The 23,654-nt window shown below is 38.1% G+C and overlaps 1 protein-coding gene across 1 annotated transcript in view; it reads left to right on the plus strand.

Annotated features, from left to right (window-relative positions):
* The window catches only part of PKP1 (plakophilin 1), a 57,746-nt gene extending 34,391 nt beyond the window's left edge, over positions 1-23,355 (plus strand). The window contains exons 5-14 of the mRNA XM_007421158.3: positions 2,174-2,381; positions 5,256-5,433; positions 8,094-8,208; positions 9,074-9,226; positions 9,937-10,113; positions 12,878-13,031; positions 15,102-15,288; positions 15,925-16,009; positions 16,799-16,898; positions 19,615-23,355. Coding sequence (XP_007421220.1) covers positions 2,174-2,381; positions 5,256-5,433; positions 8,094-8,208; positions 9,074-9,226; positions 9,937-10,113; positions 12,878-13,031; positions 15,102-15,288; positions 15,925-16,009; positions 16,799-16,870 — 1,329 coding nt within the window. The 3' untranslated portion in view covers positions 16,871-16,898; positions 19,615-23,355. The remainder of the gene's footprint in view (positions 1-2,173; positions 2,382-5,255; positions 5,434-8,093; positions 8,209-9,073; positions 9,227-9,936; positions 10,114-12,877; positions 13,032-15,101; positions 15,289-15,924; positions 16,010-16,798; positions 16,899-19,614) is intronic.
* The last annotated feature ends 299 nt before the right edge of the window (positions 23,356-23,654 follow it).

Here is a 23,654-nt window from a genome sequence, read left to right on the forward strand (position 1 = left end):
ATTGGACCCGTCAGGAAACTGGCAGCCAATACAGCTTGCAAAGCAGAGGTGTAATAGGTGCTCTTTTAGGAGCACACATAACTGCCTGCACTGCCATATTCTGCACCAGTTGAAGCTTCTGGATACTCTTCAAGGACAGCCCCACATACAGTGTATTACAGTTGTCTAATCTGGAGGTGACTAGGGCATGAGTGACTATGAGCAGAGCCTCCCAATCCAGGAAGGGGCACAATTGGCACACAACAGGAAGCTGTGCAAAGGCCTTCTAGCCATGACTGCCACTTGCTCCCCAAGCAGGAGTTGCAAGTCTAAGAGGACCCCCAGATTGCACACCAGGTCTGCCTGGGGCAGTCCCACCCCATCCAGCACCAAAGATGGTATAGTCCCAGAACCAGCAGGACCCAAAACCCAAAGCCACTCAGTCTTACCAGGGTTCAGTTGAAGTCTGTTGGTCTGTTGTTCCCCATGCAGACCCTCACAGCCTCCAGGCACTGGGATAAGGTGTTCACAGCATCACTTAATTCACCAGGGGCAGAAATGTATAGTTGGGTATCATCAGCATATTGATGATACCCCACCCCATGGCGATGGATGAGCTCACCCAGCAGCCTCATGTAGATATTAAATAGGAGAGGGGAGAGCATTGAACCCTGCAGCACCCCACATACATTTGAAATAACAGTAAAACCAAAGGTGCTATTCTGTGTATGGTCCATTTTCAAGTTTGCAGAAGCTCCTTTCCCATCATGACTCCTGGGCTTCAGGTCATTGAAGAGGAGAGTTGCTTTTTCCACTTCTTCCCATAGGAACCACTGCATATGACCAAATAAAACAGGAAGTAAAGACAACATATGAGTTAAAATAATTCATTTGATTTCCCTTTTACATGGAGTGAGAATTAGGGAATATTTGTCACTGTAGGACCAGCAATTAGACAGAAAAAAAATTAACCTCTGCATTGACTTTGTTGTCATTGAACCTCAAGAAATCTTCTTGTCTTAAATGTTAATTAAACTAGACTTCCTTTCAGGTAAATACAGTAGTTTAAACCTTTAATAACTTTAGTTGGCAGGAAGGGGATGGGAATTACCGTTAGTATGCAAGCCCAGCATTGTCACCTCTAATTCCTTTCCTGGGCAGAATCCCTTAAGAATCCCACTTTGAGCCAAAGGGAGAGAAAGCAGGAAAAGACACAGATTAAAGGAAGTGGAAAAGTACTTCTGTTGATGCTTATGTGTTGGTATCCTAACCATTTGTTCAATTGGAAGTAATTAAAGCCCTTAGCAATAAAATATTCCAAAAGGGAAGGTGAATTAAGGTTGGGGATGTGTGCTGTAGAGTTGGACCTACAATTTCCTAAACTCCCCATAGCTGAAGTCTCAATGCTTGGAGACCACATTCTGGGACAGGAGATGGAAATGTTCTATACATTCTCCCAAACTCGATAGCATTTTATTAATCAGTAAAAACAATAGACACCACAAAGTATTTTAATTAAATACAAGCAATGGCCATTATTCATAGAATGAATACATTCCCTTCCTGCATACATTGATTCCAGTTGAGTCACCTCAATATAAGCACTGCTCGGCATCAACTCTTATTAATGGCAGAACTAAAGACCATTCTTCTCAAGTCAATGTCACAGGTCTGGGTCAGATAATTCATAACACCATTCTCACACTGAGACTTAACTATGGATTGATATTACAGCCATTGCTTAAAATGTATAAATCTTGAGTTTATTAAACTACTGAAACAATTTTCAATAAGTGGTACATTTATCTTCAGTTTACATAATGGGGACATGTAACACCAAGCCATGACTTATTTTTTGGCAATATCATTTCTGACCCCTGGTATTAGGCAGCTGTTTATCAATCAGAAACATTCTTTATCTTTTACTTCAGAATAAGAAAAACGTTGGGGCCTCAAGAAACTCCTATGGCGTTCTGAAGACCTGAAGTGGACAATAGCAGCTGTTACCTCCACCTCCCTAGTATATGTGCTAAGAGGGGTCACATATGCATACTTTCTGCAGTATAGCCTCCTTAGCCAAGCTATTTCATGCTTGCTGTTAACTTTTCACATTAAGGTTTTGTGTTGATTGAAAGAACAGCAGAGTTTTATGAGCAGTTTTGATCCATGTACATTTCAATTACTTCTTTTTTAGGTTTACCGACTTGGTGGCATTGCCAAGCTGATTGAACTTCTCCGCAGCACAGATGAGAATGTGCAGCAGGCTTCAGCTGGAGCTCTTCGAAACTTAGTCTTCAGAAACCCAACTAACAAATTAGAAACCCGCCGGCAGAATGGAATTCGAGAGTGTGTGAATCTCCTAAGGAGGACTGGGAACACTGAAATACAGAAGCAGTTGACAGGTACTCTTTTGTTTTAAAACAATGTGAAACAATCATGGCAATGAGTCACAGAATGCAACTAAAAGGATACTTTGCACACCTAAAGATACACCTCTTCAAGACACGGAAGCTAGTTAATAGGGTGGTTGATAGGTTAAGTGATTTGGAAATGACTGGACTTGGCCCTTTAATTCAGCCAAGAAATGCATTGGGCTTAAATTAATTTGTATTAGAAAAGTTTACCGAAACCAGATTGATTATATACTTTGCAGCCAAAGATGGAGAAGCTCTATACAGACAGCAAAAACAAGACCAGGAGCTGACTGTGGCTCAGATCATGAGCTTCTTACTGCAAAATTTAGGCTTAAATTGAAGAATGTAGGGAAAACCACTAGACCACTCAGGTATGACTTAGATCATATTCCTTGTGAGTACACAGTGAAGGTGATGAATAGATTTAGAGGATTAGATTTGGTAGACAGAGTGCCTGAAGAACTATGGACGGAGGTCCGTAGCATTGTACAGGAGGCAGCAACTAAAACCATCCCAAAGAAAAAGAAATGCAAGAAAGCAAAATGGCTGTCTGATGAGGCTTTACAAATAGCTGTGGAAAGAAGGAATGCGAAAAGCAAGGGTGAAAGGGAAAGATATAAGCAACTGAATGCAGATTTCCAGAGAATAGCCAGGAGAGATAAGAAGGCCTTCTTAAATGAACAATGCAAAGAAATCGAGGAAAACAATAGAATGGGGAAGACTAGAGATCTCTACAAGAAAATTGGAGATATGAAAGGAACGTTTAGTGCAAAGATGGGCATGATAAAGGACAAAAAAGGCAGGGACCTAACAGAAGCAGAAGAGATTAAGAAGAGGTGGCAAGAATACACAGAAGAACTATACAAGAAAGATCTTAATGTCCCTGATGTCCACGCTGGTGTGATCACTGACCTTGAGCCAGACATCCTAGAGAGTGAAGTCAAGTGGGCCTTAGGAAGCATTGCTAACAACAAAGCTAGTGGAGATGACAGTATTCCAGCTGAATTATTTAAAATACTAAAAGATGATGGTGTTAAAGTGCTGCACTCAATATGCCAGCAAGTTTGGAAAACGCAACAGTGGCCACGGGATTGGAAAAGGTCAGTTTACGTTCCAATTCCAAAGAAGGGCAACGCCAAAGAATGCTCAAACTATCGCACAATTGCACTCATTTCACATGCTAGCAAGGTTATGCTCAAAATCCTACAAGCTAGGCTTCAGCAATACATGAACCGAGAACTACTGGATGTACAAGCTGGGTTTCGAAGAGGCAGAGGAACTAGAGATCAAATCGCCAACATTCGCTGGATCATGGAGAAAGCACGAGAGTTCCAGAAAAATATCTACTTCTGCTTCATTGACTATGCAAAAGCCTTTGATTGTGTGGATCACAACAAACTGTGGCAAATTCTTAAAGAGATGGGAATACCAGACCACCTTACCTGTCTCCTGAGAAATCTGTATGCGGGCCAAGAAGCAACAGTTAGAACCGGTCATGGAACAACCGATTGGTTCAAAATAGGGAAAGGTGTACGACAAGGCTGTATACTGTCACCCTGCTTATTTAACCTATATGCAGAGTACATCATGAGAAATGCCAGGCTGGAAGAATCACAAGCCGGAATTAAGATTGCAGGGAGAATCATCAACAACCTCAGATATGCGGACGATACCACCCTAATGGCAGAAAGTGAAGAAGAACTAAAGAGCCTCTTGATGAGGGTGAAAGAGGAGAGTGCAAAAGCTGGCTTGAAACTCAACATTAAAAAAACTAAGATCATGGCATCTGGACCCATCAATTCCTGGCAAATAGAAGGGGTAGAAATGGAAGCAGTAACAGACTTCATTTATTTGGGCTCCAAGATCACCGCAGATGGAGACTGCAGCCATGAAATTAAAAGACGCTTGCTCCTTGGGAGGAAAGCTATGGCAAGCCTAGATAGCATATTAAAAAGCAGAGACGTCACCTTGCCGACAAAGATCCGCATAGTCAAAGCTATGGTTTTTCCAGTAGTAATGTATGGCTGTGAGAGCTGGACCATAAAAAGGCCGAGCGCCGAAGAATTGATGCCTTTGAACTGTGGTGCTGGAGAAGACTCTTGAGAGTCCCCTGGACTGCTAGGAGGTCAAACCAGTCAATCTTAAAGGAAATCAACCCTGATTGCTCATTGGAAGGATCGATAATGAAGCTCAAGCTCAGATATTTTGGTCACCTAATGCGAAGAGAGATCTCTTTGGAGAAGACCCTGATGCTGGGAAAGATTGAAGGCAAAAGGAGAAGAGGACGGCAGAGGATGAGATGGTTAGATAGCATCACTGAAGCAATGAGCATGAAACTGAGCAAACTCAGGGAGGCAGTGAAGGACAGGAAGGCCTGGCGCAATATGGTTCATGGGGTCACGAAGAGTCGGACACGACTTAACGACTAAACAACAACAATTAGAAAAGTTTAACATAGCCTTTTTTCATACACTGGAGAATTTTACAAATAAAACTTACCACTTAATAGGAAAAGCTTTATCTCATATTTTCTTTTTTGTTCCATATTCCAGTAATATTCCTGCATAGGCTAAATGTGATCAGGAAATAGGGCTTCCAGTATCATCCTTCAGTGATAATTTAGTTGGAAAACCTGCTTGCCTTCAGTGAATGTTTAGAGCGGTGTTTCTCACCCTTAGCAACTTTAATTCCCCATGTTAGCTGGGGAATTCTGGGATTGAAGTCCACACATCTTAGAGTTACCAAGGTTGAGAAACACTGGCTTAGAGAGAGATTTTTACATTACTCTATCTTGCATATGTCTATACGTAAATGAGTCTGGCTGGAAACTCCTGTAACAAGTCTCCTCCACTTACTTTCCAGGATTGCTCTGGAACCTGTCCTCCACTGATGAACTGAAAGAAGATCTGATACATGATGCTCTTCCAGTTCTGACTGATCGTGTTATTATACCTTTTTCTGGATGGTGTGATGGTATTAGTAATAGATCAAGAGAAATGGTCGACCCGGAGGTTTTCTTCAATGCCACTGGCTGTTTAAGGTACATCACTGGACATAATATTAATATTTTAATCATATTATTAAAAATCACTATCCTCCAAAAGACCTGTATGCATTTTGTTTGTTTCAAATATTTACAAACATAGTGTTATCAATAATATAAAGGTAATCAAACTTTTTTTTAAAAAAAAATCAGATGCAACCCTTTGCATCCTTTTGTATATAGCTGGGATTCTGTTCTTTAAAAAGGCTGTTGTGGTTAAAAAGGCCTTACCTTCAGTGGAGTTGGTGATATGAAAAGAATGGGATCTTGCAAGCTAGCAGACTGGTGTGAAGGAGGCATTTATTTCAGTATTGGGTTCCAAGCCATTTAGGGCTTTGAAGATAAACAGCAGTACTTTGAGATGGCTCAGAAGGAAATAGGTAGCCACTAAGCTTTTTTAAAATTGGTGGAATATGAACCAAGCAAAGAATGCCAGTCTAAACTCTTCTATTGCCCTAGTGAAAGTTTCTGAATTAGATACTGCAATCATCCATATAAACATATATATGGATGGTGTTGCTGTTTTTTAATTAATGACATGCAGGTGCCAGCTCTATGTTGTGTCAAAGAGGAGTGTCCAGCTTTATTTTTAAAATGCAATCTTTCTGGCTTACCTTTCTGAGAACTGAAACAATGGCCTCTGGCTATTGAATTTCCTTAAATGGCCTATTGTATCGGCTTTCCTACCTCAAATTCCTTGAGCCATGGCAGTCACTCCAGTTTACATTATACAAAGGAAATTTGTGGGCAGGGAAGGTTTTACTCATGCCTAGGAAAATCAAACAGGCTCCTTGGCATGCGGATATTAGTTCTGACTTGCAGTTTTCATTATCAGTCTCCTAGCTGCCAGCAACTAGGAACTATTGGATGGGCAGATGAAACATCTTTACAATTAGAAAATTTAATCAACTGAAGCACTGCCTTAGGGCAGGGATAGGCAGAAGATATATCAGAAGCTACTGGTACAATGTTGGGTGATCTACAGAAGATTAAGAAGGATTTTTGACTTTTAATTGTATAACAATAGCAAATACTGGATATCTTCCCTCTTTAAACTATATTGCTGAGAAACAGTGTTTGGGGGAAACCAGGGCTCCTACAAATTTGAGCTTTCTTCCATATTATGTTGTTTCGTTTCAGTGTAACACCCATATAATTTGTTCACATTAACTAATTTATTATAAAGAACTCCAACATATCACATCTGTACCCATTGAAGATATGGTGTGACACACTTTATCTTCAATATACAGTATTTCTCCAGTTACTTCATCGTATCTTCCTTCTTGCTCCTCCCTGGCACATTCCCTCTATAGTAGTTGGGACCAAATATGCAACTGCTTCCTACACTTGCATACTACTGCTGCTCTTTTTAAATGGTTTCTAAAACTCAGCCATCAGCAGATTCATTAAGATATAATCCTGTCTAAACAGCTGTCTATTTTATCCAAATGTCTAATCAAAGAATTTATTAGCATTTGCCCGCAGTGATTTTCATTGAGGTTATGTATTCTGTTATGAAACATAGTAAGTAATAGAGTAGAAGGGGATGAATCTGAGTGTTCTGTGCCCACAATTGCCCAATACTGGAGGTGTGGTTTCCTACTATCATGCATTGGAAAACACACAGAAAGTATAAAATTGCTGAACACCATTTTTTTAAAAAACCAAGCCTTCAGTCTGTAACTACAGAAATCATGGGGGAGGGAGGGGAGGCTTAGAAAATCCTGCTCCTGCCAACATGTGTGATGTAATATAATCCATTTTTCATCACTCCATGTACTCTAGTTGTTCTTTCCCTTGCCATGATAAGCTTGCCCATTCCTGACCTATACCATTCTCCTCCCTGATGCTTCCCAGATGTGTTGGACTTCAATTTCCATAATTCATACAAGCCTTTGACACTCTTGGCTGGGGATAATGGGGACTGAAGTCCAACACACTGGAAAGTTACAGCTTGATGAAGGATGGTATACAGAAAAGGAACAGCTCTCTGGGATTTTTGAATAGAGACTTTCCTAGCTCTACCCAAAACAGATGCAGGCCTTTTGCACATAAAGTCATGTACTCAGTGAGTGATCTATGGCCCCTCTCTCTCCTTTACTATGCTGTCTTTACAAATTAGTCTGAATGTTTAAGTTCAAACTGCTAATCAATCAGGTTATAATACAAAGTTCATGTTCCCAAGTTCAGATGAAGCCATTAAATCTGATATTTACCACACATAAATTACTTTATAAAGTCAGGAATCATTAAAATTGCAAGCACAAAATGAAGCTTACATATCCAAAGTGGCATCTGGAATGAGAAAAAAAACCCCAAACTTTCTGTCACACAGGAACCACAATTTTATGGTGGTTCTATGGGAGAGATCTGCAGGCAATGCTAGACCGCATTGCAAGCTAACTGCATGTGTTCTCAGAGGCTAGATGATATGGGATGGCATTATTTTGAGATTATTCTTTGTGAATCTGTAGAATATAACTGAGCTTTACTCAGCCTACAATCTCAAAGCATCTCTAAAATTCACTATTTATCTTATTCTTCTGCCTCTTAAGGAAGAATTTTCTGAGATGTTCTATGATTTTCTCCATGCCATATCAAAACTCAACTGAACAGATTATTCTTTCTTTTTCTTTATAACATGATCCTTGTAGGAACCTGAGTTCTGCAGATGCTGGACGTCAAACCATGAGAAACTATCCAGGACTGATCGACTCTGTGATGGCTTATACCCAGAATTGTGTGGCAGCTAACCGGCCGGATGATAAGGCAAAAAGATCTTTCTGTATACTTTATGAATTGATACAACTCTTTGTTGCCTGAATAATAAACCTGGGACTGAATCCCAGTGAATATATGAATGTGGAATAGATTTTCTTCCACTCCTCCCCACTGTATCTTTCAGTGCCCATTCCTATAAAAACCACATCAGAGACTTCAGATTATTGTGCCTTGTAATACTCATGACTGCAGTGAAAAAGGGAAATTGTTTGGGATCCAGTTAAAATATCTTGCAGCATTGGGGCTGCACTTTTACAAGACCTTTGCTCAATTTCAAATGCCTTTCTTTACCTCCAAATTTCTCGTAGAGTAGTAGTTGCATTCTAGGAAGCATAAAATAATGTTGTGTGACACATGTAGATAGGAAGAAATAAACGTTCATTATTACTAAATTCCAGATTCCATATATTATACATTTAAAATACTATCAGGCTTTACTCTAAATATACATTCAGTACTTTAGTCTCATGAATTTTTAAGCTGGATTGGTTTTTCTTGTATTTGTTAATTTATTATTTTCCTAATTTCTTCTGTTGCTTTGCTTCTATTACCTTCCCATTTCTGCTCTTATGTGAATAATTCAGACAATTATTACAAATTCCTTTTGTTTCAAATATTTCCAGAACCACAGTGGTTTCTATAACATTTTTCTCATCTTCTTTCTGGTGGAATCTTTATGACAAGTGCTTCACTGGGAGACCTGCAGTAAGGATAATGGAATGTAAAACCGAGGAATAAGTTCAAACTCTAAACCAAGATAACTCATTACTGTGTACTTCTGTGTATATCCAGGATAACAATGGTAAATGTACTGGTATAGTAAGTAAGTAATTTGTTATTCTGACTCTTGTAGTCCGTGGAGAACTGTATTTGTATCCTACACAATTTGTCCTACCGTCTGGATGCTGAAGTGCCGAATAAATACACCCATCTTAACCACTTGGCCAGGAGCACTTACACGGACAAAAGCTTGACAGGCTGCTTCAACAACAGAGGAAAGCTGGAGGTAGGATGTGAGGCACGGAGTGGCTTCATTTACAGATTGCAGAAGATGACATTCAAGTGAAGGCACCTTTCTCTGGAATACAGATAGATATCCTACATCTCTAGAATGGGGATAACAGTTGCAGGTGTCAGAGCAATTGCTCAAGTCTCAGATCTGTGTTTTCCCCTCAAAAGGAAATTTTTCCCAAAAAGGATATCTCATGCAATTTTGCCAATCCTTTGTGAAATTTTGTAACAGATGTCTGAAATTTCATGAGAATTCATATAAAATTTCATGAGAATTCATATAAAAATGCCAAAATGTAAAAATCCCACTGAAACCTGATGAGCATAGCAAAAAAGATGCTATCTCAATCAAATCCTATCAATTCTGCGGCAAAATTGCCAAATCTCATGAATTTTGGCAACCTATCAGAATTACTGAATTTTTGTTTATTTTCAAATTTGCTTTGGTACCTGAACCAAAAGTGATTGTAAAAAAGTATGCATCTTACAACAGATACTGCTCAGAAAATATCACTATATGTCTTTAGTATTTGATACAACTGTGCCAATTGTATAAGCTTTTGTAAGCCTGGGCCATGAAGTCACAAGTATATTAACTCATACTTGTACCCTATTTAGCAAACTAAAATGATAAATTAGGGTGATAAAATGTGGCCCTTTTGCTCAATCTGAATGGTTTAGATTTTCCTTCTGATTTATCCTTAGTATAATGAATACAATTTACCTCTTCCTGAAGAGGACTATAAACCTAAAGGTTCCAGCTGGCTGTATCATTCAGATGCCATCCGCACCTATCTGTCTTTAATGGAGCATAGCAAAAAAGATGCTACCCTGGAGGCATGTGCTGGAGCTCTGCAAAATCTGACTGCAAGCAGAGGAATGGTAAATATCATATTTTTCCCTATATGCTTTGTTAGACTTTGGGGGAAACCCTCTATTTCCCTCTTGTGAAGAGAAACAGCAGAAAAATAAAATTAAATAATATTTAATAATATAAATTATTATATTTATATAGTTTATATATCTATGTATACACGTGAAAGTATTTAAATAAACATTTAAATAAATTTAAAAATACTAAATATATTTAAATACATTTAAATAAATATGTTTAAATAGATTTCAAAATCCAATGCAATCGGAAAGATGTACCCATTTTGTTTGTTTAGTCAACCTGCTGATAAAAATGAATGCTGTTAATACTGATCAAACGTCTTCCATTAGAAAAAATTAAAGAAAATATTTTGGATTAGCAAAATATTCATTGGGAAGATTTATTTATTTTTTTATATTTCAAATTTAGTCAGCGCCCATCTCCCTCAAAGAGTGACTCTGGGCAGTTTACAATAAAATAAGAATAAATTCTGATTAAAATACAATAAAATGCTCATAAATACTAAATGTCTTTCAAGGCACTGGTGGTAAATAAAGGTTAATAACCCACGGGAGCGTAATTGCCTTTCATTTACAACTATTTTTTTACATTTGTTCTACAATGTATAAGTGTTTGTGTGTAAATAGCAATCCTTAGAGCTAAGACAGTATTACATGCCTAATTTGTTTAAGAGTTTCAACAAATATTTGGTTTGTTTATTCATCATGTCAGGTTAAGGGCTAACAATTCACCTCTTCTCAGTACCCACTGGAAGTGATTATTGAGAATCATTGAGATTATTGAGAATTATTGAGAAGGCATCATGTGGATAAATCACTTGGTCTTTCATAGATATATACAAAACAAACAAGAACAAAGAAAATAAGAAATAGAGAAACAAGAAAGAAATTGAGACAGAAAAAAGAAAAGAAAAAACATACAGTTAGGCCTTCCAGCCTTCTTTCTATCAAATAATTGTCATCTTAAACTTTTCTCCAATCTCTTCATCTCACTTTTAATCCCCAAATCCTCAATTCGTTTTTTTCTTCTTTCAGCAAACATTCCATATAAGTGTTCCAGTCTTTTAAAAGAAGTCTTTATCACTTTTTCTCTGACCAAACTGGTCAGCTTCACCATTTCTGCAAGTTCAATTAATTTTATGATCCAGTCTTCCACTGTGATAAGTCACTTGGTTTTAATGGTCTTCGGTTTCTACTTGCTTCAATCTATGGCAGGGTTCTTCAACCTTGGCACCTTTAAGACAGGTGGATTTCAACTCCCAGAATTCCCCAGCCAAGGTTGAGGAACCCTGATCTATGGGATAGTTAATGCTCATGCAGAGAAGAAGTCATGAAACAAAGTTCATTACAGAACAAAAACAACTTTTTTTTCTTTTATTAGAAAAAACTTAAAAAGAATCGTAAGCACTGCAAGAAAGTAAAATAAGGAAATAATGCACAATATAGCAATTAGCAAGCTCTAATGCGACATACTAGTTCCTAGATTCTAAGCCTTAAATTTCAAATTAATTCCGCAGAATATATGCATACAGGTAATCCTCAAATTATAATGGCAATTGGGACCAGAATTTCTGTTGCTAAGTGATCTGGTCGTAAAGTGCGATGTCATGTGACTGCATTGCTTAGTGACAGCAATCCCTGCAGTCCCTGTTGCCATCATTAAGTGAAGATCATGGGTTGTTAAGCGAGCACCTCCTTGCAACTTCCTGCCAGTTTCCAGCAACCAAAGTCAGTGGGGAAGGCAGCAGGAACTTGCAAGTTCAAGGCAGCTGGCAAGCAGGCTGGCAGGCAGGTAAGTGGATGCTGCCAGGTGGGAGAGGGAGTGAGTGGTGCATGGGTGGCAGGGGAGGTGTGACACAAGCACAGCGGGGCTTGGGGAGGCTGCTGCTACTGTGGGGGGGCAGGGTGCATGAGTGGCAGGGAGGCATAGTGTGAGCACAGTGAAGCTCAGGGAGGGTGCATGAGGGTGTGTGGAGCAGGCAAGGTGTTGTGCAAGCACACAGGGGCTGGGGGCAGGTGGATGGGTGGGGGAGACTTACCAGACTAACTTGTGACTTTCCCTGCCAGCTTCCCCGTTGATTGTTTGTGGGAAGCTGGCAGGGAAGGCTGAAAATTAGAATCATGTGACTGTGGGAAACTGCAACCATCATAAGTGCAAGCTGGTTGCCAAGTACCCAGATTGCGATCACATGACCACAGGGCTGCTGGAATGTCCAGAACTTTGAGGACTAGAATGACCACCATTCGTTCAGTGCTGCTGTAACTTCGAAAGGTCGCTGAACGAATGGTCATTAACCGAGGACTACCTGTAGTGTTATCTGCTTTAGAACACAACTTGGGGGTAAGGGGAGAAACTGAGAAAGTTGTTACATTCTCTCAGTGTTGGCCTTTTTCAGGCTTTCACCCTTGAAACTCCAGGCTTGAGCAAGGCCAACTTCCTAAGGGCTTATGCCTGAGCTGTTTCCTAAGGAAGATTCCCTTTTGTGCTTCTTGTCCAAGTTAGGGCTTTGTCATTAACAGTTTGTTATCAGAGAACCCCACAGGAGTTGTGAGTAATATGCAAAAACAGGCCTGCTCTAGCTCTGCTTTTCCTGGAAAGCTAGCATGATGAAACAGCAAAAACAGCAAAATGGCTGAAGAGTTGTTTTTTGAATATGTTCTCCTAGCAGTAAGGGATCCTGAATGCTCCATGTTTTGTTCTAATTTGGCAATTCAGAAATCATTTCAGATGTAATTTTGCTTTGTCCTCTAGATGTCAAATGCAATGAGCCAACTAATTGCCTTAAAGGAAAAAGGACTGCCCCGCATTGCACGGCTCCTGCAGTCCAATAATGCTGAAGTTGTCCGCTCTGGAACTTCTTTACTGAGCAACATGTCTCGACATCCTATTCTCCACAAAACCATGGGTAGGCATTATTTTGTATTCCATGAGTGAGTCTAATATCTTTCCCTCCATCCCTTCCTTCACAATGCAAAATGCAAAAATCCCTATGTTACATCTAATTAAGACATTGAAATCTCATAAATATATCTTTTTGTGGAGCATTTTATTTTAAAAGATCATCAGCTGTAATGAATAGGTATCACCTTTCCTATTTTATCATAATGTTTTAATATTTGAAACGTTCCTCAACCTGTTATTGTCTCAAATGTCTGGACTACAACTCCCAGATTTCCCTAAGCACACTGGCTGGGAATTTTGGGTGTTGCAGCTTTGACACATCTGGTGAGCAGCATGACAGGACAGGCTTCTCTAGTAGCTTCCCTAGTTGTCCATGTTAGTAGCACTCTGTTGATCTATCATTTATTCATTAGTATCACGGGGGTTCAAGATTAGATATATTGTGAAACAGAAATACAAAAGAGAGAAGACTGATTTAATCATTTCTGAGCTGTGCTACTTTTCACATGAAGTGATGTTACTTCATCTTTATGGGTCAAATATATTTCACTAGGAAATCTACATGAACTTCCTCTCTACCTGATGCTAATGTGCTGCAGTCCTTTCTACACCATAACTTTATATAGGGAGAACCTAGGTTCTGTTGGTAAACTGTGGAGTCCTTTGGGGTTCTCTGAGCTTGGTTCTTTTCTTGCAAATGTTTCATTACCTGGCTAGGTAACATCTTCAGTGCTAAAATGGGATGAGGTTTGCTCTCTATTTATCTGCTGTGGCCTGCCTTGCCAGTGCTGGTGGGATGGGGGTTTTGTTTTGCTCCTCTGGTAGTTCCTTGATTAGCATATGTTTACTGCTTGGTTGTGTGCCTGGTGGTAACCTTTGCTTATCTGGGTGATGATTGCTGGTGATGATTGCTAGTGATTGATTGCTGGTGAGATGATCTTCTGATCTTTTGTCTCTTTTGAATAGTATGTACATGCTGTTAATCTCTATGTGCCTGTTGATAGCTGCCTTGTCTGAATACCAGGCTTCCAATAATTATCTTGCATATTTGGATTTGGCTTGGTCTAAAATACTGACAGTTTCCCAGTTAAAACTATGGTAGAGTCTGTCCATGTGTTGTGAGATTAAGGAGTTTTCATCGTGTCTTCTGACTGCTAGTTGGTGCTCGTGGATGCACTCTGCTAGTCTTCTGCCTGTCTGTCCTATGTAGTGTTTGTTACAGTCCTTACGTTGTATGTTGTAGATGACTCCTGTTTTTTCTTCTTGGGTTACTGGGTCTTTTGGTTTACTTAGGATATTTTGGAATGATTTCGTTGGTTTGTGTGCTACAGAGATGCCATATTGTTGTTATAGTCTGATGGTGGTTTCTGAGATGTTTCTGATGTATGGCAGTGTGATCCTTTTCATAGCTTGTGTAGGTTGTGTTGTAGTAGGTTGAGTGGTCAGGCACTTTGTGATAAAATTATGTGGATATCCATTTTGCTGGAAGATGTTGTATAGGTGGTCTTTTTCCTTTTTCTGCTGTTCTGGGTTGCTACAATGCGTTTGTGCTCACTTGAATAATGTTCTTACGCAGCTCCTCTTGTGGGAGGTTGGGTTGTTACTTTGGTAGTGGAGTACTTGATTGGTGTGGGTTGTCTTCTGATAAACTTGGGTTTCTATTTCTTGTTGTTTCCTCTGCTGATGAGGATATCCAGGAAGGGTAGCATGTTGTTGTTTTCTTCCTCTCTGGTGAATTTTATTCCTTTGAAGATGTTGTTAATGGTTTCATGTGTCTTCTTGAGTTGTTTCTTTTTTATTATAACAAATGTGTCATCTACATACCAGATCCATGCTTTAGGTTGTATGTGGGGAAGTGCTATAGCTTGTAGGCATTGCATTACAATCTCTGCTATGAGTCCTGACAGTGGTGATCCCATGGGTGTGCCTCTGACTTGTTGGTATATTTGTCCATCAAACTGTTGGTAAATATCTGACAGAGATTAATATTTCTCCTAATCTTAGCCTGAGTAGCTCTTCTGAGAGAGTTTTATACCACTCTTTATTTAAAGATGGCCTCTTTCCTCCTTTTTAGCTCATCAGGTGCTTCCAGATGTGACTCGCCTTCTAGCCCTCCAGGCTCCAGGCTCTAGCAACTATGGCGACATTATGACATCAGCTTGCTATGCTCTGAGGAACCTAATCATGTCTAACCCACAGATGGCCAAGCCCTATTTGACTGGCAGTTTGATAAATAATGTAGTAGGCCTATGCCGAAATGGGTGAGTAATGATATAGAACGGGGGCACATAACATTGATACTATGCAATGTTGTCATATGGTGTTACTTAGAAGCATTTTACACTTATTGTATGATTTTTGTCTACATAACATATCCATTTCAAGGGCATACCATAATAATAAGTACTAGGTATTCTACACACTGCAGGACTGGCTGAAGCAGCCTTGTCTGTACCGTCTTCCCACAATACCTCTTCTAGGATTCAAAGATGAAGTAGACTGTGATCAAGAGAGCTGAGATTCTCAAACATTGCATGGAATTAAGCACCTCCCATAATCCAGGCTTCACTGACAGAAGGTGATTCCACCAAAATTTTAGAGAGATATCCCCCTGCCCCACATACAGATGGTAGCCTACTCCATTCAAGTCTTTGTGCAGGGACATTCATAACTGCCAGCTAATTACACATACCTCAGTGAAGATCTATCTTTTCTTTTTCATTTATAGAGTTGACCAGAACGTACCATAACAGGATATGCTCTTGAAAACATTAATCCCTGAAGAAATAGAATGGACATTAACAAATTTGGGGATTATTTTATTAATTTTCCAGAGCCACTGATCAAGTTCAAAAATGTGTGACTCACTATTATTTGCTCTGATATTTTTATTACAGATCTTATCCAAAAGCAGCTGAAGCAGCTCGACTGCTGCTATCTGACCTCTGGTCAAACAGGGAACTCCAATCTACGCTAAAGCAGGTAAAATATCAAGGCAGCATCTTTCCCCACTTCCTATAAAACAATCTAGCATATGGATAATACCAATAAATGAGGTTACTAACCACAATAAATGGGGTTACTAAGCTTGTGGTGTGCATTGTGTGAAACAGTATAGGGTTGATTATAAGAGTGTTTTTGAAAGCAGAAGAACTGGGATTTTTAAAGTTCAGAATTATAACATTTCTTTTAAGATGTCAAGATGTAATGCACCCACAAAATTCTCCATTCATATGTACAATATATTGAATGGTAGTAAGTGCAACACATTTTCTAAAGACTTGAGAATTTAGCTCCTTTGTCTGGAGATTTAATGGGAGGGGAGGAGGGGAGGAAAGAAGATGGGTAGGTAGGCAGGTCGTTTTCATTTACAGGTCCATGAATAAATAACTGCTTCAGAATCCATGTAGTCTTATCTCCATGGGAAAAGACAAATAAAAAAATTAACAAACTCCAGTTACAAAAGTAAAATATAGTAAATTAAAGAAAATAATTGCAGAAGTAGAGTTCTTTGATGTATTTTGAAATTTCACAAACTGCTAGAGTATTTATATATGATCTGTGCAATATAGTGGCTGTAAAGTCTTTGGTTCAAATCTCATGTTTTCTGTGAATGTAACAAGTGACTTGAAAAGTATCTATGGAGAACCCTTTGAAATGTACCACACTAAAGGTGCATTCACATATTTGACTCCTTTTAAGTATGTTAAAGAAAAATTCTTCTTTTCCTGATCTTATCTGTTCCCTGCCTTCCTTCCTACCATTCTGCAGCAAGGATATGATAAGAATATGATGGGATCTTTAACAGGAAGCACTTTCAGGACTCTGACTTCCAGATTCTAAGAAGAGACTTTGCATGTTGGGATTGCAGGTAAATAATTACATCTGCTTTTTCAAAATGAGAAAAAAGTTTCATTTCCTACCATTCAAACCATAATTATAGCTAGATAAGAACAATTTCAAGTGCTGAATGTGGGGCTGCACTTTCTCTGAAAAGGTTCTGTTCTTAAATCTGGTCACTAGGATACTGACTGGTGCAGAGAGCTCTGGACTATGTACACCAGAGTTGCAGAATCTGGTGGCTGCAGGTTATCACCAGCATCCCTTTTGTGACTCCCAGAGTTCTTATAGTGAGTGGGCCCAAATTTGGGGAGATTTAAAAGTCAAAGGAGATACTCTAAGTCTTCCAATTGCTCAAGGCACCCATTTAATCCCTAAAAAATCCTGAAGCTGCTTCTCAAAATCCTCCCTGACATCTCTTGGCATGCCATGCAAAACCTGATGCAGCCCTTAAGCCATTGGAAGTTGCACACCCCTGATGTAGATGAATTTTGCATCAAGTTCATTGACTCCTATGTTGTTTCCAAATCTAATTAATGTCTCTTCCCCATAAAGCCCAAAATGATTTTCTTCTGGAATGGCCACCTGATCCCACACACTCCTATCTCTGTTAACCCCTTTCTAGGAGATCCTTCTTGGTGTTCATGTCTTAAGTGGCAGGACAAGGCCTCTCTTGCAGGAGAGTGGCACTAAACTCTGGCACTTCCTTTTCAAACACTTTTCAGAGGACTTTTTTTTCTCTCTTGTCTCTGTTGTCCTATTTAACATCTATACTAATTAGGGTTTTCCCCCCAAATATAATTCCATGTGGGAAAAAATGTACATTTTATATAGTTTTATATTAGCTGATAGCCCAAATTTATTGCTATTATTTGGAAACAAAATTAGTGGTAACCTTTACTGTTAATATTGCAGTGGTTGTTTACATATGTTTGTATTAATGAAGTAAGATGCAGTTACATTTTAAAAGTCAATCAAAGCACTACTGAGCTGCAGTTTAACTGCCAGAAGAAGAGAGGTGTGTGGCAATTTTTGGAGATCTTTAGGAAAGAAAGAAACTTGTAGTACAATTTTTCTAGAATTAAATCTCACAGATTTCAGTGTCTGCAATTTAAACACCCCCTTTGTGAGCAGATGCTAAACTAGAAAAAATGGCAAGGTTAAGTTAAGTAGAAAAAGAAAATGACAACAGATAAGAGAGATGGACAGATCAAAGGTATTACTCGAAAGTCCTTGGAAAAGTTAGAGATGATAAGCATTTGTCCATACAAGAGTCAAACATGACTTGATTGCTCGTAACTAAGGTAACTAAGAAGGAAACCAAGGAAAATAAAAAGAGTTTTAAGTTTGACTTAGTTCCACATCCAAAGACACATTACGTCTTTCTCAAACCTTTTAATAAGACATAGGCTATTGTGTTTCATTATTGTTTATTAATACTGATATAGCATCTTTCAGAAAAATTGTGTCAATTCGTTACATACATTTTCAATTTAAAGTGTAATATCTAAGTACAATATCTTGCTACTGCATATATATAAAAGGTGCAGAAATATATGACATCAGCTTTTTCGCAAACTATAATGAACAGTCAGAAAAGGATTGAAGCTTGTTGGCAGACAAAGCTATCACAGTTTCTATTGGCACAGTTTTCATAACTGTCTACATCTAACTACAAAACATATACAATACAATACAAAATACTTTAATGACCAAGTATAAAATATATACAAGGAATTTGTCTTCGGTGACAAACAGCAAGATCAACAGTGCATTTGGATAGCAACAGAAAAATAATAAACAATAACACTACACAGTAAAATAAGATAAAGTAAAATAACATAAAGTAAAATGTCATAAGAAGGAGCTGTATTCAAAACTCAGTTTCAAATAGGAAAAGGATAACAAAATGCCATTACCAGCGTACTCTATTAAAGGAAGAAAGAATTCTGTGCAGCAGTTCCTACATGAAATATTGAAGAAAATTGGTAGTAGCACAACATCTTAACAGCCCAGGGTGTGATCTGCACAGAAAACATGGATGAATGTGATTATACAGATTGGTATGGCATTCAACAACATCCTCTTGTTAAGCATGGGATGGAAGTGGGAGTAAGATGTGATTGGAGGCCTAGAAGGAGGAGAATAACTAGATAATTGGCTGTAGATAATTCAACAACTATTCTGAGCAATAGCCATAGCATAGTTATTCATGAGCAGCTAGGTTCTAGTGCAAGGGTGGCAACTGTCAGATAAGGCTGCCCACTGGAGGAATCCCAACCCCCTTTTTAGCCACTAGCACCCCCCAAATTATACAGAATGAAATTTCTTGCAATGGAAAATGAAACGGAATGTGTGATTTATGCCTCCAGTAAACTTATTCTCCTGTTAAAATGTGTAAATGGTTTCCCACCCATCCCCACATCAAGAGTAGAAAAAAATAGCCAAAACTCCTACCTAATCAATATGTCATTGCCCACTGTAGCCACTGATGGGCAAAAGAATGAGAAAAAATTGCATTATTGGTTGCAAAAAGATAGGCAGTGTTCATTTACAGCCCTAATGTCAAAGATAAGAGCTGGAGGGTTACATGGAAATAACTCCATTAATCCTTAGCTTCTGTTCACCTCCCAGGTGTTCTAGTATGCATTAAAAGGTAGGAGATAATAGATCTCAAGCAATCAATGGGGGGGGGGGTGGAACCCTTTGAAATGATTACATTTGAAAAGATTTTCCTTTTCTTTCAGAGCATGTAACTGGTTCCTGTCTGGAGTCTTCAATCCTCAAGGAATTAGTTAGGATGTTAAAAGACATACAGTATTTTGAAAGTTCAACTAAGTTGTAAAATTAGGGATGAAAATTGTATTGTCTGACTATAAGTATCTTATAATGTTTTAATGGATATTTTAAATATATTTTTCTCTTTTGTCAAATTGGGAGGCTGGTTGTTAATGATACATGATAGCCAACATGATTCTTATCAAAAATTGGGATTTATAGTTTATCTATAAATATCTATAACAACTTAGGCATCTACTTCTCTAACCAATATCAAGTCAATATATTAGGAAATGCTAAGGAAATAGTGCCTAACTGCAGCTTAATTCATAAAAAAGCATAATTTCTTTCTATAACTATGTACATTTTTAGTTATCATATGGATAGACAGGCCATTCCCAATCTTGGATCTCTAGATATTGTTGGATGACTATTTTCATCATCCAAGATCTGGATAGTTGCTTTGAATGATGGGGACCCATGGAGAAAATTGGCATAGAGAGAGAAGTAGTATTCTAGTTATTGTCAAAAAAAATCATTCATGTACACTCTCTCTCTCTCTCTTTCCAATGTATGCTACCTGGGAATATCTTCCATAGAGTTCAGTAGGGCTTACTGCAGTATAAATGTCTATAGAGTGGCAGCCTAAGGCCATTATCCTAGCTCCGTATGCCTGGCAGTATAGCTCATTGCTGAACAGCAGATAGCTTTTTCATTCACTTCCATTTCACCTAATTTCTATAAAATTAGTAACACTTAAAATGTTTATTTCATTTTCAACGGTCATTACACATAGATATTTAGTGTCATATTACTGCTTTATATTGCTGAATTTCCATTCCCCCAATCTTCTACATTATGGTACCTCCATAAGTATTGTCATTACAACCCCCAGAATTCCTGAGAACTGTGGTCCCCAAACTTCTAGAGAACACCAGGTAGAGGAAGTCTGTCCAAATTTTATCTTCATGGGTTCCTTCTACATTCATTCATTTCTCTGCTTTGCTTTCATATTTCTGATTATTGCTAGGCTTTTTCCCCTGTAGATTACTTAGATGCCAAGAAGCAAATTCACATTAAAGAAGTTTCTCCTAAAGAGGTTCTTAAACTTTGTTTTTGTACTATATATGAATAGAGTTCCTTCCTACAGATTTTGAAGAAAACTGGAACTCTCAAGATAATACCTTATTAAAATTATCCGCAACTTCTGTATGACTCTCAAATAGCATGTTTCACAAAAGTCTATAACTTTGCTTTTTTAAAAATAAACTTATCAGCTGAATGTGCCTGTCACCTTTATAAGCTCAGAAAGAAGATAAGCAGATAACCTCATCTTTTCAGTGTCTTAAATAAATAGGAGCATAATGAAATTATATTATTAACAAGTTATTAAACCAATGGAGCTTTTTGGTGTTGGACAAGACTTTGCTACATTACAAAATTTCCATTAGTTCATCTTGACCAGTGAACAGTGGGTATGGAAGGAACATGGTAGCATTGTTTTTTATTTTTTTTTAATAATCCAACCATTAGGAATGTCCTGTGTTCTCCAGATAATGTCAGTCTTTGGTCTTCATGAAGACATTCCATAAGAGATTCTGCACTTTTTCCAGTGGGGTGCTGTTATTGTCCTATGCCTTGTTGTAGAAAAGCTTTATTCAGAAATGAATGTCAGAACATTAAAAGAGCCCTACTTAGCTCAGTTTGCTATTCTCACAGTGGCCTATCAGATATTGATAGGAATCCCACAAGCAGGACACAAATCCAAGATTGCCATTTTATTAATATTCTTCAGCAGCTGGCATATAAAAGTACTGTGATATTTCAAGTAACACATATGACTAGCTGTTGTTCATAGCCTTTTATATTTTATCCTCCATGAATTCATTTAATCTCCTTTCAGAGCTATTGAACTCACAATCATTACACTGAATCTTGAGATAGCAAATTCTATAGTTTGCCTGTATGCTGCTTTCTTTTATTTCTCGGGATTTTCCACATTTCAGCCTGAATGAATAAAAGTAATTTTCCTTATGAAAGCAACTTTCCAAAAACAGATGAGAAAGATGTTGGAATTCAGCGTACTTCAACCCAGGAAAATAAAGTAAATTAAAGAAATTCAGAGCATTTTCTGCTAAGTTACTTCTAGAAAAGCCTCTTCAGAGGAAAAGGGGGTTCTACTGAACAATACAGGATGGAGCAAAGGAATTGTTGGAGTGGTGAGCATTGTCCAAATTTGGAAAATCTAAGGAAATTTGTCCTGAATAAAGAAGAATGGAGCAAGCAAGGAATCAGGGATTTGAGAAAGTACACAGCAATGAAGCTCAGGAGAGGAAGATCAGGTGAGGCGGAGGCTGCTAAGTTGAGAGGGAGGAAACTGAGATGGGAATAAAGATGGAGAAATAATGAGTGCCCTGGAACTACAGAGATGAAGAATGAGAAAAATTACATGTTGGTTTGAAATAACCATTTAAATCTTTTGACAGCAGATATCCATGTTGTCTGTATTCACAGTTTTAATGAGATCAGTCATCAGTAATTAGTCACATTGATACAAACAACCAGCATCAGATTTAGAGACCCAGGGCAAAATGGTTCCTTAGGGGTCATGGAGTGATTATGACTACAGCAACAGCGCTTGAAATAATAACTACCCAAATGTCATATGTAGTGTTGCTTTAGCACATTCTGAGAAATGTAAATGGCGGTGGTAGTGAGGGTGGTTTCAAAGCACAGTGAGGAAGGCCTGGAGCAGGTTTGTGGCAATGCTGGCTTTGGTAAGGAATGACAGTACTTCATGTCAATAATAATAGGCCTGTTGACATTTTCTTACATATAACTATATAGTTAGGTATCCACACATCAGATTGTTCAGGATGATAGAATCATTAAGAATAATGTTGGAATGTAAAACTGATCTGTAACTCATTGAATTAATAGCAGACTGATTCTTTTAGTTAATAATGAAATTAGCAGGAACTACCAAGTATCCATTGCTACTTCTAGGACAAATTTTATAATTGCTTAATTCATATGATAAGGCCATTATATCACCAACTGCAGTATTTAGGACAGTCTTCCATGATGGCTTTGAATCATGTAAATTGTAGTTAAAAGAATCTGGAGAGTATCAGGAAGAGGATTTAGAAAATGATGGGTTTTGAAGAGATATACCTAAGCAATTATATCACAGGCTCTGTTTCACTCATACCACTGAGCTTTTTTCTTCCACCTCTGTATCCAGTTAAAAATATGAATCTGCTGTGTATATAATTTGTGATTGGGGAGAATTATTTAGGGAACAGATTGAACATCCCCTTTGGCCTGGCTACATAAAAACCAAATGTAAGAAGCAATATTGGCATAGGATCTGATGAACTGTAAATAAATGCTAGTGCTTATTACAGTCTCAACATTCAAAAAGCACCTATTTTTCTCCACAGGGCTTGCTTTGTTTTAAGCCTTGTAAAAAGCCAATGAAATGATGTATTGAATTCCCAGTCCATCATTTCAGAAAACTTGCATACACAATCAAAACTTTTGCTAGCATTATTTCTCTGTTGTATCATTTGTGGCCTTTTGTAAACATCTATGCAAAGCTGCGTGAAGTATTCTATAAGATGTATGTGCAAGAATCCATGTTACCCTTGTTGTTTTTCCTGTACAATATGTGTATTTGCTTCATTGGAACATTTGAAATCAATAAAGTACTGAAAGGTCTCTTAACTTTTCACTTTGACTGTTTTTTTTTCTTCAACCATGAAATATACTGATAAATAAAACACTTTGGATATGTAAAATTTCCTTCAAAATTTCATCTTAATATCAACAGCATCCAACATTTATTAAAATCCAATGTAATTCACAAATATACAGTATATGTCTGCAAAGTCAGTGAGAAAAAGATGTCTTTTAATGGAAACAAATATTGTGTCTCTCATCGGAAGAACATCTTAGAAGAAATCGCCACATACTTTTCTTCTATCATTACTCTAAAACGTGTAGCTGT

This window comes from Python bivittatus, unplaced genomic scaffold (genome assembly GCF_059951505.1).
Source record: "Python bivittatus isolate LINGU-HERP-01145 unplaced genomic scaffold, Pbiv_v1 ctg000700_np1212, whole genome shotgun sequence".
Classification (NCBI taxonomy): domain Eukaryota; kingdom Metazoa; phylum Chordata; class Lepidosauria; order Squamata; family Pythonidae; genus Python; species Python bivittatus.